Raw genomic sequence first — 16,913 nt, 5'->3', positions numbered from 1 at the left:
CTTTTATATCTCAACTCTCAGAACTGTTTACAAAGGGCCACAAGTAACTGGTGCACCTCTGTAACATAGAAGTTGTCTTCATTTCTGAGAAGTTGTTTAAACCTGAATTTTGTTTTAAATGGTTGTCATTAGTCTTTTGTACAAAGGAGCAACTCAGTAATGGAAGTCACCCCTATGTCCCCCTTTTTCCTGAGTGTTAACTGTCATGAACTGGGCTTCCTTAGAGAAGGTTCTGCATGTTTTTAGCATCTACGTTTTCTGTAAACTCCAGCTGGCTTGGCCGAGACGCTGAGCGGATGAGCCGTTTTCAGGAGACACTTTGTCCTGTGCCTTCTACTGTTCGCCTGGTCCAAAGCTACCACCCTAACTGCCTCCAAGCTCTGGCCTGTCTGTCCTTCCCCTATAGATCAGAGTCTGTAGGACAGACTCAGAGCTGTTCATCAAGGTCACACTGAGCCCAAGCGAGCAGCATCCACCCCTGAAGGCTCCTCTCCTACACTGGCCCTGCCAGGGGACTGTAGAGCACCTTACTTGCCTCTGGAACTAGGCTGGGCTGCCATCCCAGGACGCTGGATGCACCCTGTTGTGCCTACGTTGTCACCAAGTGCTCTCCTATGCCACTGTCCCCAGCAAGCACAGTTACGAGACCCCCGCACACTTACTGGGGCAGGGGGGACCCTGGCACATCTTCGTCTCCCGGCCGCTCCCCTTGCAGCTCTTGCCGCCCATCTGCGGGACCGGGGAGTTGCAGAGCCGGATGCGTGTGATGTTGCCGATCCCACAGGTGGTGGAGCAGGAGGACCAGGGGGACCAGTGGCTCCAGCCGCCATTTTGCCGGACTGCATGTGAAGAACACAGCACAAGGAGATCAATACACAGATAAGCTAAGAGGGGCTGGCCCCAGACCACATGTTGGCTTTATTGCTGATTCGTCATATCTAGAAAGGACGGGGACAGAGAGAACTTCATCTGGCAGGAACCCCTCAACAGAACAGAGCGGCACGTGCACTGCCTACCGGAACTGCAGAATGCATTTATGCCCTTACAAAGTCAGGTGGCTCAAAACATGCCTTTCTTCCTCCACCATGCAGGCTTTGGGGCTGAGGACCAAGAGTGACTGGGAGTGGGGCCCTGATGCTGTGGATGTCACTCTGACCATGGGCAGTGCTCCCCGACACTTACTGTGGTCATCTCACTGACCATGGGCAGTGTTCCCCGACACTTACTGCGGTTGTCACACTTGCCCAGGCTGCACAGCCTGGTCTGGATGGAGGGCCCCAGGCAGGTGTTGCTGGTGACATCACACGACCTTCCTCTCTGCTGGGTCCCAGAGCCGCAGGTAACAGAGCATTCAGTCCACTCTGCCCAAGGAGACCAGCCCTCGTCGCTGTCCGTGGCTGTGGTCAGAGGAAGCATAATGGACCTGGTCACACTATCTACATTGTGGACTATGTCACCAAACAAAACGGATAAATGGCACAGCAGCTCCTGAGCTTGGAGCTCGTGCAACTCAGGAGTCGGGACGTGCAACTCACTGATGGAGGGAGGAAGACCCCCGAGGGAGCCTAAGTGGGTCCCTAGCCAAGCAAGCCCAGGGCCACTAAAAGTCCGTTACATCTCAGGGGCTCCACAGCTGCCTTCCCAGAACAAAACAGGGACGGACAGTGGGCCGAGCGGAGGTCTCTGTCTCCGTGACTGACGTGTGATGAGCACTATGCGACCAGGAATGGTGGAGTCTGTGTTCTGAGGGTTATGGGGTGTCTAGTCCATCTCTGTCCAGGGAAGTTGTTTCATACATTTTTTAAAATATTTTACGAAAGAGCGCACTGAACCATGTTTACGTGAAGTTTTATTAAAATCATAAAGATTTAATTTATTTCCATTTTAATCTTTCTTGCTTATTTACATGTAATGAACCCCGTCAATTACTGGTTGAAATATAGGAGACCAAACTCAGCTCTAAATAATTTAAATGGTGACCGGTTAAATAAAAAAGCAACTTCGTACAAAGAAATTATTCACAGTTCATTAAATTCCTTAAAGGATGGAAATGACAGAGATTTACTCCAAGAGACACTTCCAGTAAATAGTAAAAAACGTTGTTTATCCTACTATCTTATTTAGGTAGCAAGGAACCCTCTATACATCTATGAACGTTCTGTGATTAAATGTTCCAGAAAGCAGGACAAAAAGGAGAATGGTCAAGGAGGTGTTTTTCTGTGATGCTCTCAATAACATAAATGTTTCTCCCTCTAATCTGAATGTGAGCCCTCCAGTTGTAAGAATCATATTTTTAGCCTAGCCAAGGGACAATCAGTTTTATGACTGTTTAACACATAACGTACGTCAGGCACTTCCACAGACACTGTATTGTTTATTTTAATCACGAAACCAACACTGTAAAGAGGACAGCCATCCTGCACATTCCAAATGATGAAACTGAACCTAAGAAAAATTATATTTTGCTTGAAATCATGGAGCGATGAAGCCTGAGCTCTGATTCCATCTGTCCCCTGTCCACACCCAGAGCTGAGCACGCCTGTCTGGGGCCACCAGCAAAAGCATGATGGCTTCTCCAGCCCTGTGCCCCCACCAGGCCCAGCAACTAAAGTGGGTTTCCGGGCCTTGGCCTGTACAGGAATGGCAGACGCACAAAGAGTGGAAGAAGGCAGGAGGGCAGGAGGCGCTGAGACAAAGCTTCCAAATACAGTCAAGCCTTGTGTCATCAGTCTCAAAGCTTTCAGATCAGGTTAGAAGATGAAAAAGGGCGGCATGAAGCAGGCAATGTGAGAGCAAATATACTCAGAAACAACAAATTCAACTCAATTCTCCTGGAGGACACAAGAAAAGGAGATCTACTTCCAAAACATCAGCCATTGAAAACCCTATGGAGCACGGTTCTATTCTGACACACGTGGAGGAGCCATGAGTCAGAGTCGACTCCCCGGCACCTGGATTTTCGAAGTCTCAGTCTTCTTTGTACATAAGGTCTCGGGCACTTCGTAGCCACCCTGGGGCTCAGTGCCTCGTCTGTAAAGTGAAATGAGTTGAACTTCTAGGATGTACAAACGGCTTCCTGGCATGAGTCAGTAATGGGAGTGATGAGCTCAGGATCGATTGTCCTTCTGTGTCTTTCTCATCTATTTGTACCCCTGGGTCTAGGTTTCACCCTTCTCTGCGCACATAAGTACCTGAATACAACAAATAAAAGAAATCACTGAGACACGCAGGCTCCTACTAGCGCTCCTGGCACTACTCACGGTGGAAGCAGGAAGGGCAGCATTCACCTTCCAGGAAGGATGGGTTCGCACACGTCACTGGTGGGCACGTGATTTGATGGCAAACAGTTTTAAATTTCTACAAGGAAACAAAGGTATTTATATAGTACTTCTTAAAAAAAAATTGTGTGTGAAAGATTGGGACGAGGGCTGGCCTGAGAAGGGCCAACAGCACGGCTACAACGTTTTCTATTACCACAGATCCTACATGTTATAAAGAGAAGAGGCTGGAAAATAGTCAGTCCTTTCTTGCATTAATGCTCAGAGCTCAATACAAACGGGGACGCTCAAGACAGCTCTCTGTCCCCACTGTCTTCCTTTCTCCAATCACGGGAGCTGAGATGACAAAACAAAGACCGCCCACTCTCTTGGCATAGGAGAGGATAAATGGGCCGTGTAAACCTGTATTGTTTGATGTGAAGGCCATCATCTATGGGAATTGAACACCATTAAATAAAGAGAAGGAACGAAATCATCTCTCTAAAATATTTAATAGTCACTTGCACCTTCCCAAATGTTTCTGCTGAACCTCCATGCCCAACAGAAACGAGTGGAATTAAACGCAGACAGAAACACGTGGAGTCCCACACCAGCTCTGTCTTCAGCCACCTGTGTGACTTTGGACACGTCACTGCACCCTCGCGACTCTGGTTTCTTCGTGTGCAAAACAAAGAGGTCAGCTTAAGTCTTTGTCTCCATGGTTCCTGCCACGTCTATGACTCTTACGTCTAAACACATCTTACACGTAGCTATTGAATGCCGCGGGGCCCTGGTGGCACAGTGGTTAAGTGTTTGGCAGCTAACCAAAAGGTCAGTAGTTCAAATCCACCAACCACTCCTTGGAAACCCTATGGGGCAGTTCTATTCTGACCCACCGGGTCGCTGTGCGTTGGAACTGACTCAACAGCAGCGTGCACTGAATGTTGCTAGTGCGCGGGCAGTTCAGAGGCGCTGGGAGTTAAAGGCGGTACGGAAGGACGGAGCGTGCGCACGTCTCCCTGCGCGCGAGAGAAGGGCGTCTGGGGCCTCACCTTGCACGTGCAGGTGGTGCAGCTGTCCACCACCCAGGTCTCGTTGTCCGCAAAGAACCTGCCATCCTGCCAGCACGCGGTCACATTCCTGGTCTTAGGGGGGCCACCGACAAGCTCCCAGAGGAACTGGTTGTCATTCGACTGGAAAATTAAGTTAAATAATTTAAGTACAGACAGGAACACACTACACTCAGTCGTCGCACTCATGGGTGAGAAAGACGGTTCCTCCTCACGGAGCAACAGCAGCCCAGAATCCACCGGTGATGTGGTTTCTACTGTCTTCATGGATGCGGGAGAGGCCGATGATGGCAGACTAAATCAAATCTATGCAAAATCATGTGCTAACTGACCACAAACAGACTGTCTCCACCGTTGCTGTGGCTTGTCCCCTGCTGTCCACTCTTCCTAAGTGACTAATTTGCATCTGTTCTTAGACGCTGCTGCCTTCCCGTGTTCCTTCAGTGGGTCCCTACTGAGGCCAGGGCTACCCCAGAGGGCCGCCGCTGCCACAGTGCAGGACTGCAGTGGGAGAGGGGAGGGGTCAACTGGTCGACTGCAGCTGAGAACTAAGGTCCAGCCCATGCACTTCACTCATTTTCTCTCTTATTCACTAAATATGACAGGCACAGTCTGACAATACAATTTAAAAAAATGACAAAAAGATGTAATTCTTGCTCTCCTAGGGGTTACAGACTAGGGAGAAAGATAAATAAATAAATGAAAATTACACCGAATGTCCCTAAAAATGTATGTGTTTACCTGCCTTGTTCTGAGCCTGCCCCTCAGGAGAGTGTCACACGGGTGTCTTTTCCCTAAGTAGTGATTTCTAACTTGGGGTGACAAGCCCTTTGAAAATCTGGTGACAGATATGGGCCCCCACTTGCAAAAACACACAGACGTCCACCACCCTGATTTTTTGTGCAATTTCGGAGAGTTCACAAATTTCCTGAGTCTCCGGCCACCAAGTTAAACAATCTTGTGCTAAAAGCTCTCATCAGTTTGAAAATGAGAAATGTTTGATCATCATAAGCACAGTTTCGGCTAGGGTGAGCAGGAGTTGTTTATTTTCTCCTGCTGAAGGCCCTGGGCTAGTTGGCCACCTCCCTTCTCAGCACCTGACATTTCCTTCCTTCTCCACACCTAGCCTTCCTCCCTTCTCGGGCATCTGCCTCATTTTCCCTTCTCCTCACTTGCCCTTCCTCCCTCCTGGACACCTACCACTTTCTTCAGGTTCTCGTGCAGCTGGTTCACGATCACGTGCAGCCCCGAGAGCTCGTTGATCATGTGGCCCAGCTCTTCACAGGAGCGCTCACACACTTCTGGCTTCTTCTCCGAGCTCTGGCCCACGTACTCTGTTGTGATGTGTGGGCTCAGGTGGAGGGTCTCCGTGTTCTCACTGATGGCGTTGACCTCCACTGGGGGGAAGCACACCAAAAGGGTGAGGGGGATCAGCCGGAGCCCCACTGAGAGAGCTTGACCCTAGAACTATACATAAGTAACTACCCAGAAGTGAGGTGGAGCCCCTATTTGGTTTTGGAACAGCTTAATGTTAAGTTGGAGTCCCCGGGTGGCGCAAATGGTTAAGTGCTCTATTACTAGCTGAAAGGCTGTTTGAACTCACCCAGAGTGTCTCGGAAAACAGGTATGGCGATCTGCTTCCAAAAAATCAACCATTGAAAACCCTATGGAATACAGTTCTACTGTGACACATACAGGGTCATCATGAGTCAGAATCAACTCAAGGGCAACTAACAACAACAATAATGCTAAACGACACCCAAGAACAGCAACTCTTTCAAATTATGACCCAAGCTTTGGAAAAAAAAAAAAAAGGTGCCTGCCCCATTCCAAAACTATACTGATTAAGCATGTAAAAATAGGACATTGGCAGAGCAAGGCTTTATCTTAGGAACAGGAAATATAAAGAATACTACACTGCCAGAAGGATGAACAAATCAATCTTAGAAGAAATACAACCATAACGCTCCTTAGAAATGAGGATAGCCGGACTTCTGCTCACTTACATTGAGCATGTCACTGGGAAAGAAGAATTGCTAGAAAAAGACATCCTGCTTGGTAAAGCAGACCAAACCCAAATCAAACCTGTTGCCATCGAGTTGATTCCAACTCATAGCAACCCTACAGGACAGAGTAGAACTGCCCCATAGGGTGTTCAAGGCTGTAATCTTTATGGGAGCAGACTGCCCCATCTTTCTCCCTCATAATGGATGGTGGGTTCCAACTAATCTTTCAGTTAGCAGCTGAATGCTTTAACCACTGTACCACCAGGGCTCCTTGGTAGAGCAGAGGGTCGCAAAAACAAGGAAAACCCTCTACAAGATGGACTGACATGGTAGCTACAACAGTGGACTCAAACATACTAACAATCGTGACGATGGCGCATGGATGGGTAATGTTTTGTTCTATTGTACATAAGGTCGCCTTGAGTCAGAACCACCTCAACAGCAATGAACAAAAACAACATACATTCACAAATTCACATGCTTAGGTTACGCGTGCATCATTGATCTTATTCAAATTGAAGTAGAGATAGCAATCTCGTTTTTCTGATAATTTCTCATTTTTGGTCCACACCCTAAATCTTTTCTTCAACCACTGATTCTTCACATTTTCTGATGACTTGTTTTAACTTTTCATAGCTCTCTTATCCATTCCCTAAACCCCGTTCTTAGGGCTCCTTGTTCCGCCTTAAAGAAAATTTCATTGTCTTCATGCTCAAATAAATAACTTCCTCAAAACATCACCCTCATTTCCCTGATGGTCATACCATTTCTCTGCTAGAATTCAGTGTCAGTCTGCTACAGTGAACAGTAGGCGCCCACAGGAGCCTGAACCCGAGGAGTCTGCCCTTCACTGCCCAGATGTGGTAGCCAACCATCTGAAGTCTCAGTGTGTGGGACACGTGTGATCACGGCATATAATTCATGCGCTTGATTCTAGGCAAGTACAGAAGCAGAAGTCATCAGCGGGCCAAGCTGGGCCTGGTTAGCGGTATCAGGGCCAAAGACTCCCAGCAGGAGCTTGACTCGCTTACTCACAATCCAGCTCCTTCAGACATTCCATTATTGAGTTATTACTGTTAACTGTCATAATTCTGTCAGGCAGTTGTTATTAAGTTTTCATTACTTGGTTATAAGCCTTTGTTGAAACTCACATTAAGCTTGGAAAGTTCCCCTCAGATTTTTATGTCTATAACTATATACCAAACCAAACCTGTTGCCATTCAGTCAATTCCAACTTACACCGACCCCAGGGGACAGAGCAGAACTTCCCCATAGACTTTCCAAGGAGAAACTGGTGGATTTGAACTGCCGACTTTTTGGTTAACAGCCATAACTCTTAACCACTGCAACACCAAGGCTCCCTATGAAAATATGTTGTTGTTGTTAGGTGCCATCGAGCCAGTACCAACTCATCGCAACAGTACGTACAATAGAACGGAACATTACCCAGTCCTGCGCCATCCTCACGATTGTTGTTATGCTTGAGCCCATTATTGTAGCCACTGTGTCAGTCCATCTTGTTGAGGATCTTCCTCTCCTCTGCTGACCCTCCACTTTACCAAGCATGATGTCCTTCTCCAGGAACCGATCCTTCCTGATAACATGTCTGAAGTACATGAAACGTAACGTCACCATCCTTGCTTCTAAGGAGCGTAGTGACTGTATTTCTTCCAAGACAAATTTGTTTGTCCTTTTGGCAGTCCATGGTATATTCAATATTCTTCAAGAACATCACAATTCAAAGGCATCAATTCTTCTTCAGTCTTCCTTATGCATTGTCCAGCTTTTGCATGCATATGAGAAGATTAAAAACATCATGGCTTAGATCAGGCACACCTTAGTCTTCAAGGTGACATATTTGCTTTTGAACACTTGAAAGAGGTCTTCTGCAGCAGATTTGCTCAATGCAATGAGTCTTTTGATCTCTTGACTGCTGCTTCCATGGGTGTTGATTGTGGATGTGAGTAAAATGAAATCCTTGACAACTTCAATCTTTTCTCCGTTTATCATGATGTTGCTTATTGGCTCAGTTGTTAAGATTTTCGTTTTCTTTAAGTTGAGGTGTAATCCCTACTGAAGGCTGTGGTCTTTGATCTTCATCAGTAAGTGCTTCAAGTCCTCTTCACTTTCAACAAGCAAGGTTGTGTCATCTGCATAACCCAGGTCGTTAATGAGTCTTCCTCCAATTCTGATGCCCCATTCTTCTATATATAGTCCAGCTCCTTGGATTATTCGCTCAGTATACAGATTATTGAATAAGTATGGTGAAAGGATACAACCCTGACACACACCTTTCCTGGCTTTAAAACACGCAGTATCTCCTTGTTCTGTCTGTACAACTGCCTCTTGATCTGTGTACAGGTTCCTCATGAGCCCAATTAAGCATTCTGGGATTCCCATTCTTCTCAATATTATCCGTAATTTGTTGATTCACACAGTCAAATGCTTTTGCATAATCAATAAAACACAGGTACACATCTTTCTGGTATTCTCTACTTTCAGCCAACGTCCATCTGACATCAGCAATGATATCCCTGGTTCCAAATCCTCTTCTGAATCCTGCTTGAATTTCTGGCAGTTCCCTGTCAATGTACTGTTGCAGCCACTTTCGAATGATCTTCAGCAAAATTTTACTTGCACGTAATATTAATGATATTGTTTGATAATTTCCGCATTCGGTTGGATCACCTTTCCTTGGAATAGGCATAAATATGGATCTCTTCCAGTCCGTTGGCGAGGTAGCTGTCTTCCAAATTTCTTGGCATAGATGAGTGAGTACCTCCAGTTCTGCATCCATTTGTTGAAACATCTCAGTTGATATTCCATCAATTCCCGGAGCCTTGTTTTTCGCCAATGTCTTCAGTACAGCTTGGACTTCTTCCTTTAGCACCATCGGTTCCTGATCATATGCTACCTCATGAAATGGCTGAATGTTGACCAATTCTTTTTGTTATAGTGACTCTGTATATTCCTTCCATCTTCTTTTGTTGCTTCCCGAGTCGTTTAGTATTTTCCCCATAGAATCCTTCACTATCACAACTCGAGGCTTGAATTTTTTCTTCAGTTCTTTCAGCTTGAGAAATGCTGAGTGTCTTCTCCCTTTTGGTTTTCTAACTCCAGGTCTTTGCACATGTCATAATATTTTACTTTGTCTTCTCAGCTGCCCTTTGAAATCTTCTGTTCAGCTCTTTGACTTCATCATTTCTTCCATTTGCTTTAGCTACTCGACATTCAAGGGCAAGTTTCAGAGTCTCTTCTGACATTCAGTTTGGTCTTTTCTTTCTTTCCTGTCTTTTTGATGACCTCTTGCTTTCTTCAAGTATGATGTCCTTGGTATCATTCCGCAACCCATCTGGTCTTCGGTCATTAGTGTTCAATACGTCAAACCTATTCCTGAGACGGTTTCTAAATTCAGGTGGAATATACTCAAGATTGTACTTTGGATCTCATAGACTTGTTCTAATTTTCTTCAGCTTCAACTTGAACTTGCATAGGAGCAATTGATGGTCTGTTCCACAGTCAGCCCCTGGCCTTGTTCTGACTGATGATATTGAGCTTTTCCATTGTCACTTTCCACAGATGTAGTCGATTTGATTCCCATGTATTCCACTTGGCTAGGTCCATGTGGATAGTCGCCATTTATGTTGTTGAAAAAAGGTATTTGCAATGAATAAGTTGTTGGTCTTACAAAATTCTATCATGCAATTTATGGCATCATTTCTATCACCGAGACCATATTTTCCATCTACCAATCCTTCTGTTTCCAACTTTTGCATTCCAGTCACCAGTAATTATCAATGCATCTTGATTGCATGTTCGATTAATTTCAGACTGCAGAAGTTGGTAAAAATCTTCAATTTCTTCATCTTTGGTCTTAGTGGTTGGTGTGTAAATTCGAATAATAGTCATATTAACTGGTCTTCCTTGTAGGCATATGAATATTATCCCATCACTGACAGCACTGTACTTTAGGATAGATCTTGAAATGCTCTTTTTGATGATGAATGCAACATCATTCCTCTCCAAGTTGTCGTTCCTGGTATAGTAGACCATATGATTGTCTGATTCAAAATGGCCAACACCAGCCCATTTCAGCTCACTAATGCCCAGGATATTGATGTTTATGTGTTCCATTTCATTTTCGATGATTTCCAATTTTCCTAGATTCATAGTTTGTACATTACACTTTCCGATTATTAATGGATGTTTGCAGCTTCTTCTTCTCAATTTGAGTCATGCCACATCAGCAAATGAAGGTCCTGAAAGTTTGACTCCATCCACTTCGTTAAGGTCGACTCTACTTTGAGGAGGCAGCTGTCTCCCAGTCATCTTTTGAGTGCCTTCCAACCTAAGAGGCTCATCTTCCAGCACTATACCAGACAATGTTCTGCTGCTATTCATAAGGTTTCCACTGGCTAATTCTTTTAGATGTAGACCGCTGGGTCCTTCTTCCTAGTCTGTCTTAGTCTGGAAGCTCAGCTGAAAACTGTCTGCCATGGGTAACCCTGCTGATATTTGAATACAGGTGGCATAGCTTCCAGCATCACAGCAACACACAAGCTCCCACAGTACGACAAACTGATAGAACCACATAAATAAATATATACGTGTGTGTGTGTGTGTGTGTGTGTGTGTGTGTGTGGATGGGTGGGTGGGTGAGTGGGTGTGCAAAGAAAGAGAGAGAAAGACAGATTATCTTAAGTGGATTCCACTCTCAGATCATTTCACTTCCACTGAGTAACAAAATCCTCAACACATCCAGACTATTCAATTTTCATTTCTTTTAAAAGCTAAGCAAAACAAAACAAAACAAAATAAAACAATATATCTCTTTGTTTGCCTCCCTGCTTCTGTCATGAGTTCGACTGACCTGGTCATAAAACTTTCCGACTAGACTGAATTTTCCCATGTTTCTGCCAGTATTCTCAGTAGTGAAATAATAATGCTTGGCACCATTCTCAAGGTTACTCCCTTTTTTTAACAAACAATAAAAAATGTTGTGTCATTACCAAGCACCAATTTGTGAAGAAGCTGTTTCTATAAGGCCAATTTTCTTTAAATCTGACATAACCAGTGAAGAATAAAAATTGGGGACTTTGTTCACAAAGATCTTAGAAACAGAACTCTAATGGAGCCCTGACTGCACAGTGGTTAAGAGCTACTGCTGGTAACCAAAAGGTCAGCAGTTCGAATCTACCCGAGCCGTTCACTGGAAACCCTATGGGGCAGTTCTCCTCTGTCCTATAGAGTCACTGTGAGTAGGAATCAACTCAACAGCAACTAGTTTGTTTGTTTGGTTGGTTGGTTTAATGTTCCAGGTGCTTCAAGTAGAAGACACACTCATGGTTAATTATTACACATTGTTAGACAGATAAGGAAAAGGCTAGCAAAAACAAGTATATAAACATATACTAATTTTGTATCTTGAGATAAAAGATTTAGATTTCTGTGCATATCTGCTCATCAATAAGAGCTTCTGGTAAATTTAAAGTGTTGCTTTTACTAGTTCCAAGCACATTATTGACTTGTAATTTTGAGTCTAAAGAATATCTATTCAAGGAAGTTACATTTATTAGAATGTATGCTGTTAAAAACAGCAAACAACTGTTTACGTAAAGTTGTAATTATTTTTGTCATAGTAGGTTAATTTTACCCACTATATACAGCCATGCATCACATAACATCCATTCAGGCGACATCCGACTGAATTTGCGTCCGCGGTCCCATAAGGTTATACCAGAGTTCAGAAATCCCAATCAGAGAAGAACTGAACGTAGTGGGTTTAAGCACGTCATACTCAACAATCATGACGATCCTCAAAAACAAAGAAAAAATCTCCCAGCTGTTAAAGGATCAGCCCCACTGAAAGCTACAAAGCTAAGGAAAATGTGAGAGGGACTTACTTCAGATATGGAGAAATTTCTGATGACGTGGATTGAGTACCAAACACAAAAGCGAATCCCTCTCAGCACATTGACAACCACTGTTAAGGCGCGAAGCTTGTTCGAGATGCTTAAAGAAAATGCAGGACCAGGCTACAAAACTGAGCTTAGTGCCAGCTCTGGGTGGTTCGAGCACGTCAAACAACGTTTTTCGACGCATAATGTGAAAGTGAGTGGTGAGTCTGTGAGTGCTGATGCAAAGGCGGCAGAAGAATTTGTGGAAACCTTAGATAAACTAATTGTAGAGGGAGGTTATTTGCCCCAGCAAATTTTTAATATGAACGAAACCTCCTTATTCTGGAAGCGAATGACTGAAAGAAACTTCATGCATAATATGGTGTTCGCATAACGTCCAAATCACATAAGGTCCTACTTCACAGAACGTATTGTGGGCGTTAAACGACACATGACTGTGTATATCCATACATAGAAAGAGAGAGAAATTATCTTTGTGGTAACTGGCTAATGTTGCCCTCAATGATCTCGCTCCAATGTAACTCCAAACCAGTTGCTGTCCAATCACTTCTGACTCATGGCAACCCTACATGTGTCAGACCCACATGTGTCAGAGTAGAACTGTGCTCTGTAGCGTTTTCAATGGCTGATTTTCTTCCAAGCCTCCTCTGGATGGACTCCCACCTTCCACCTTCCAGTTATCAGCCAAGTGTGTCCACTGTTAGCACCAGCCAGGGCCTCCCAGCGTAACTCAGCCCGCATCAAATCACGGTATAGGGATTTTTGTGATTAGGAACATTGCTAAGGGTATATTTCTCTTCATAAAACTATATTTGTATAAATATGTATAATGTACCTAAAAAGATACTCTAACAGATTGAAAAAAAAAATCACAGCAACAAAAAGTGGCCAGAAGAACAAGAACCCCTCAGTATGCCCCTGAGCACATGGTACTCAAGGAAGATCATTCGTATTTGAGTTCTCAGTAGCTCTCTAGATGACAGGCAAAACCAGGGTTCATTAGGGTTAAGGTCAGAGTTAGGATTAGGACAAGGGTTAGGGCAACTTCCATACCCCCTCTGTTGGAGGTATAATGTCTCTCTCCTTTGTTCCATCACAAGGCACCTAAGTGCAGACCTAACCAGAGCCGACACAGGCACTTCTGAAGCTCGGCTTCTGCACCTGGACACAGACGGCCTGCCCCAGTCCCAGGATGCACAGGCTGTGCTCATCCTTTCCTCTGCTTTTCTGGTGAACTACAGGGTTACTATCTGATGTCAGTTCATGTCTTTGCCTTTCAGAACGTTCTGCATTTTTAGTGACTGCACCCAAAAAAGGGCAATGACTCAGTTCAAACGGCCTGCCAGTGGTGTTTTACAGGATCTGGAAGATGGGTATGAGAGGTGGGCCTGAGCCCCAGAAGCTGTTGCCAGTCAGGAGTCTGGAATTGGGAATGTGTGCAACGAGGTGCTAACAATGCCCTTCATCTCAACAGTCCAGCCCAGGAACATGGTGTTAACTCCTTTTACCCCCTTCTACCTTGGCTGACCAATAGACCTAAAGGTACACACCCTACACTAAAGATACGCGAGTCTTTAAACTCAGTCAGCGGTTCATGACAGAGCTGATGCCAAGGCGTACTGGAGGGGTACCTTGCTTGGTGCACAGGAAACGCACAAACTCGGGGTCCCAATGAGGCTGAGGTAGGGTCCCAATGAGGCTGAGGTAGGGGCCCCACCTGGAAGTGGACGGCTGGACCCCATAGCTGTAATTGTGAAGTCATCAGTCCTATGAATCCTTCACATGTTGATCCGTAAAAGAACACCTTATATTTGTCATCACTTAGTATTGAAATGAAGAAGTGGTCTTAATGAAAAATATCATACGACTGAAATCATGTACCAGGTAAGACCTCCACACATCTGTCGGTTGGTCACGCTGCGGTGGCTTGCATGTTGCTGTGATGCTGAAAGCTTCGCCACCAGTATTCCAAATATCATCAGGGCCACCCACGTGGACAGATTTCAGCCGAGCTTCCAGACTAAGACAGACTAGGAGAAAAGACCTAGAAACCTATTTCTGATAATTAGCCAATGAAAACCCTATGGATCACAACAGACTATTGCCCAATATAGTGCTGGAAGATGAGCTCCCGAGGTTGGAAGGGTCTCAAAACACATGGTGGATGCAGCGATGGATTTGAGCACAGCAGTGATCGTGAAGACAGTGCAGGACCAGCAGTGATTCTTCTATTGTGCATGGGGCCCCCATTAGTCAAAGGCGACTTGATGGCAACTAACAGTAAGCTGATAAGAGTTTTGCCTTGGAGTCTGTTGGACAAACCCAGGCTGGTATCCTAGCTTCACTGCCTATTAGGTAGTTAAACTTGACAACCAGCATAGCCTCTTGGGCCTTAGCTTCTTCTCTGTAAAACGAGGAGAACAAAAGTACCCATCTCATGAAGTTATTTTTGAAGAGCAAATGGTATATTTAAAAGGCCTGGCACAGTGACCTTCACAAATTAAAAGCTCAAGAAAAGGTTGGAAAATTATGGCTGGAAATATAATTCAAAATGGTAATTAACAGACAATTGAGATTATCTGTAGATGAATCAAGTAGCACAAATTTTTATAATTTGATTGTATCAACAACAATGAATAGTATAAGAACATTCCTTAAATTAAGCTTGACAAACTAGATTCACTTTATGCAGAGTATCTTCACATGTTAACAGACTAAGAGTTGCAGGTACAGGCCGTCCCTGGATGGCGAATGAGTTCCGTTTGTAAGTCTGTCTTTAAGCCAAATTTGTATATAAATCCGAACAGTTAGGTATGGTTCATATCTAACGTCAGTCAAATGTTTGTCTTAGTATATAGTCTATAGTGCATCTTTCTATGCATAAAAACATTAAAGAAACACTTCCAGATACACTAAAGCATCTTTAACATAATAATACAGTAATAATAATAATAATGTTTTGATGTGCGTCACAAAGCGGTGCCCATTTGTTATTACCTCAAATTTTTAATATAATAAGCTATATGGGGGCTGGTTCATAATTACAAGTTGTGTGTGAGTCGGACATTCATGACCCAAGGACTGCCTCTATTTCAAATCAATTTTAAATGCTAATGACTTGTATTGGCTTATAAAATGGAAAAAAAAAAAACTTGGGATTATTAAAATCTATCCAAAAGCAATTCTTCACACAGTTTATCATTTTCAGATGTCAACATGTCTGAGTTGATTAGGTAACTCATTCAAGGACAATGATGGTATTTATTAATAGTTTTACTTAAATTCCCATTAGCACTATTCACACACACACACACACACACATATACACACACACACATACATACACACATAAACACCACAGTAGAAAGCCAGTTCAAGACAGAGAATGGCAGACATTGTCCAAAACACACCTACCTTCCTGGCCTTGCTGACACCCTTTCTTGCTTAGAACATCTTCCACAGAATTTTCAAAAACTAAGTACATATTTTGAAGCAAACCCTGTAAAGATACATAAAGGGAGAAATGGAACAACAGATAAACTTTCAACTTTTGATGCCAAGCTCAATGACAATACAAAAACACAAAATGTAATCTTAAACCCATGACAATTTTTTCTTCTATGTTTGTATACTCAGCAGGCTTAAAATCTTTTATAATTGATTATCCCCAAGACACGATATTTTTGAAACTTTGTTTTTCGGCATACCACAGAAAACGGGAGTTTAATGTAAGAAATGGACGAACTAGAAGAAGCCAGTGTTCTACAGAGAAGAGGAGGGCGGCCCTAAGCGTGATGCGAGAAGTCTTCATCCGAAGGTGTTCCTGTAACATTCCAGGCTGGCCTTTCCCTACAGTGGATGCTGGCGATCACAGTGTTCCTGCATTTGGCTCAAGGCCTCAGAAGTGGCCCCTGGCCCAGCCTCAGTCCCTGTGGGAGTACAGGCAACAGGTCTACCAGAGCCTCCCCACGCGTGAGTGGTCAATTTTGTTTATCACAGGAACAGCCAACACACTGAGCCACGTGGGGTTTCTTGATGACCACGGGAGATTCATTCAATAACAGGTTAAGCACTTCTAGGTCTTTTACTCAAACAACCAAGTTTTAAACACATATTCACTTCCAAAGAACGCACGCACATCTACAAGAGAGAACTGTGACGACCTTCCGTTGTAGGTCCCAAACACAGGGATTTAGGAAGATCCTCTTCTCAAAAATGTTTTAACCAAAATGAACATGGAACCATCCCCCATAAGTAAATAGCCCTCTCCTTAGATATGAACAATTGTTGATTTGCTCTCATATGTTTTCAATACAAAAACAGCAATTCGTGAATTGTTCCAGCTGCAGTAAAATGAACCCGGGGTTACCAGAAACATTTGGATGAGATTCGCTCCTTGGCCATCAAACCAGCGCCCGCTATGGAAATCAACGGTCATTGGTGCAAGTAGAAATGTGGACGTGGTGTCGACTTGCTCTGTTTACTCCCGGCTCGGTAACAGGAGTGTCCACTAGTGTATGTGGGTGTAAGTGTGAGTGTGTGTGCTAGTGTGTCAGTATGTGTGGGTGTGAGTGTGAGTATGTGTAAGTGCATCTGAGTGAATGTGTGTCTGTGAGTGTGTGTGTAAGCATGTAAGTGTGTGTGTGTCCTTGTGTGTGATGT

At 44.1% G+C, this 16,913-nt stretch overlaps 1 protein-coding gene across 1 annotated transcript in view; it reads right to left on the bottom strand.

Moving 5' to 3' along the window:
* The window catches only part of THBS2 (thrombospondin 2), a 53,258-nt gene that overhangs the window by 25,175 nt on the left and 11,170 nt on the right, over window positions 1–16,913 (bottom strand). The window contains exons 7-12 of the mRNA XM_012554542.1: window positions 15,666–15,750; window positions 5,528–5,724; window positions 4,310–4,450; window positions 3,261–3,357; window positions 1,227–1,397; window positions 663–839 (exon numbers count right to left, since the gene is read on the bottom strand). Coding sequence (XP_012409996.1) covers window positions 663–839; window positions 1,227–1,397; window positions 3,261–3,357; window positions 4,310–4,450; window positions 5,528–5,724; window positions 15,666–15,750 — 868 coding nt within the window. The remainder of the gene's footprint in view (window positions 1–662; window positions 840–1,226; window positions 1,398–3,260; window positions 3,358–4,309; window positions 4,451–5,527; window positions 5,725–15,665; window positions 15,751–16,913) is intronic.

Source organism: Trichechus manatus, unplaced genomic scaffold (assembly GCF_000243295.1).
Source record: "Trichechus manatus latirostris isolate Lorelei unplaced genomic scaffold, TriManLat1.0 scaffold00002, whole genome shotgun sequence".
Taxonomy (NCBI): domain Eukaryota; kingdom Metazoa; phylum Chordata; class Mammalia; order Sirenia; family Trichechidae; genus Trichechus; species Trichechus manatus.
This window is presented reverse-complemented; position numbering and strand designations above follow the sequence as displayed.